This window comes from Pygoscelis adeliae, unplaced genomic scaffold, assembly GCF_000699105.1.
Source record: "Pygoscelis adeliae isolate BGI_AS28 unplaced genomic scaffold, ASM69910v1 Scaffold244, whole genome shotgun sequence".
Lineage (NCBI taxonomy): Eukaryota > Metazoa > Chordata > Aves > Sphenisciformes > Spheniscidae > Pygoscelis > Pygoscelis adeliae.
Window position 1 is genome coordinate 759,141 of NW_008824648.1, and position 1,826 is coordinate 760,966.

The 1,826-nt window shown below is 62.1% G+C and overlaps 1 protein-coding gene across 1 annotated transcript in view; it reads left to right on the forward strand.

The window, feature by feature from the left end:
• PSD (pleckstrin and Sec7 domain containing) overlaps window positions 1-1,818 on the forward strand; it is a 34,711-nt gene extending 32,893 nt beyond the window's left edge. The window contains 3 exon segments of the mRNA XM_009322472.1: window positions 337-494; window positions 833-977; window positions 1,603-1,818. Coding sequence (XP_009320747.1) covers window positions 337-494; window positions 833-977; window positions 1,603-1,818 — 519 coding nt within the window.
• Window positions 1,819-1,826: the final 8 nt, after the last annotated feature.

Sequence of the window (1,826 nt, forward strand, 5' to 3'; positions counted from 1 at the left end):
TTGACTGGGCAGAGAAGAGGCACCGGGGCCTTTGCCCTCGGGGGAGGGGGGTGGATTTGGGCGACAAATCCAGTCTCCTGCAGACACACATACTGCCCAGCTGCGGGGCAGCGGGGAACAGCCACTGTGCTGTGGCCAAGCCCAAGCCCCTGGGCTGTGCAGCCTCTCCCCATGGGTATAGCACGAGCTGGAGGCAGAGCCTGCAGCAGCCTGGTGGAGGGTGATGTCCCAGCCCCACCACTGCAAGCACTTGCCTGCAGGCCCCACGGCCTCGTGGAGCTGACTCGTGGTGGGGTGCATCCCTAAGTTGGCTCTGAAACGCCCTGTGTTTCGCAGGAGGAGTATAAGCCAGGGAAGTCGCTGGCGGAAGAGGAGCTGAAGAACGCTATTAGCATCCACCATTCGCTTGCCACGCGGGCGTCTGACTACAGCAAGCGACCCAACGTCTTCTACCTCAGGACAGCTGACTGGAGGGTCTTCCTCTTCCAAGCACAGTGAGTCCCCCAGGATCACCAGCTGGGCCCCACGCGGGGGCACAGGGGCTCGTCCGACTGGGGTGGAGGGTGGGATGGGGCTTAGGGCCACATTACTCTCTCCTGTCCTGGCCCTTTCTGGAAGGAAAAGGACCTGGTGTCAGCACTGTGCTTTGCCCAGCTGCTCTTCTTCCCCTTGGGCTTGTGATGGCCCAAGTCGCTGGGGGCAAAGCCTCAGGTGCCAGGGCTGGCCAGACCAGGCCTGCGGGACCCAGATCTCGTCTGCAGGGCAGGTCCCTCTGCCTGTGACACAGATAGTGCCACTTAGAGCCCATCTGTGGTTTGGCTTTTCTCCCCAGGAACCCTGAACAGATGCACTCGTGGATCACGCGCATCAATGTGGTGGCAGCCATGTTCTCCGCACCCCCTTTCCCTGCAGCCATCGGCTCCCAGAAGAAGTTCAGCCGTCCGCTGCTGCCCAGCTCCTGCACCAGGCTGTCCCAGGTGGGCCGTGGCGTGGGGGCAGCCAGGAGCATGGGACAGACCCCCTGGGTCTGCTGGTGGCACTGTCCCCTGTGCAGGGCCCCGTGTGGTGCCATGCGCCCGGCTGCCTCCCAGCAGGGTACGGGGCCGAAGGGAGCGTGGCCGGGGAGACATGGAGCAAGGTGGTGCTGAGTTTGGGGGCGGGCAGCAAGGTCTTGTTCCTGGCAGCGGGGACAGGTGATGGAGTCAGACCGTGGAGGAGAACGTGGTCCCACACCACGGCTTGCAGGGTCCTGTCAGGGCCAAGACCTTGAAAGGTGACCGGCCGGGGGATTAGCTGGCACTCGTGCGTGCCAGAGCAGTTACTCATAGAGCAGAAAGGATTAAAAAAGACCCACCAGCCTAGCTTTAGAGGGGATTAAATTCTTCTGTTTTAAGACTGCAGCTAGCCCCCTGCGAGGCGGGAGCAGATTGCCCCCAAGGCCCTGTGCTTTTGCCTCCCATTTAAAACCCCCCACCCCACCCCCAACAAACCCAGGAGCAGAAGATGAGACCCTGGCTGGACCTAGGAAGGGAAAAAACCTGTTCTGGCCCTGGATGGCTCAGGGGCAGAGCGGGGCGCTGACGTGGTGCCACACTTCCCCAGGAGGAGCAGGTGAAGAGCCATGAGACCAAGTTCAAGACGATGTCAGCAGAGCTGCTGGAGCATCGCTCCTCGCTGCCTGAGAAGAAGGTGAAAGGCAAGGAGTACGAGGAGCTGAAGCAGAAGGAAGAGTACCTGGAGTTTGAGGTGAGCTGGGAGACGCCCCCCCCACTCTGCCCCCAGCCCCTCTGCCGCTGCCTGCTTGGCCATCCTGAGTGATGGGTCCC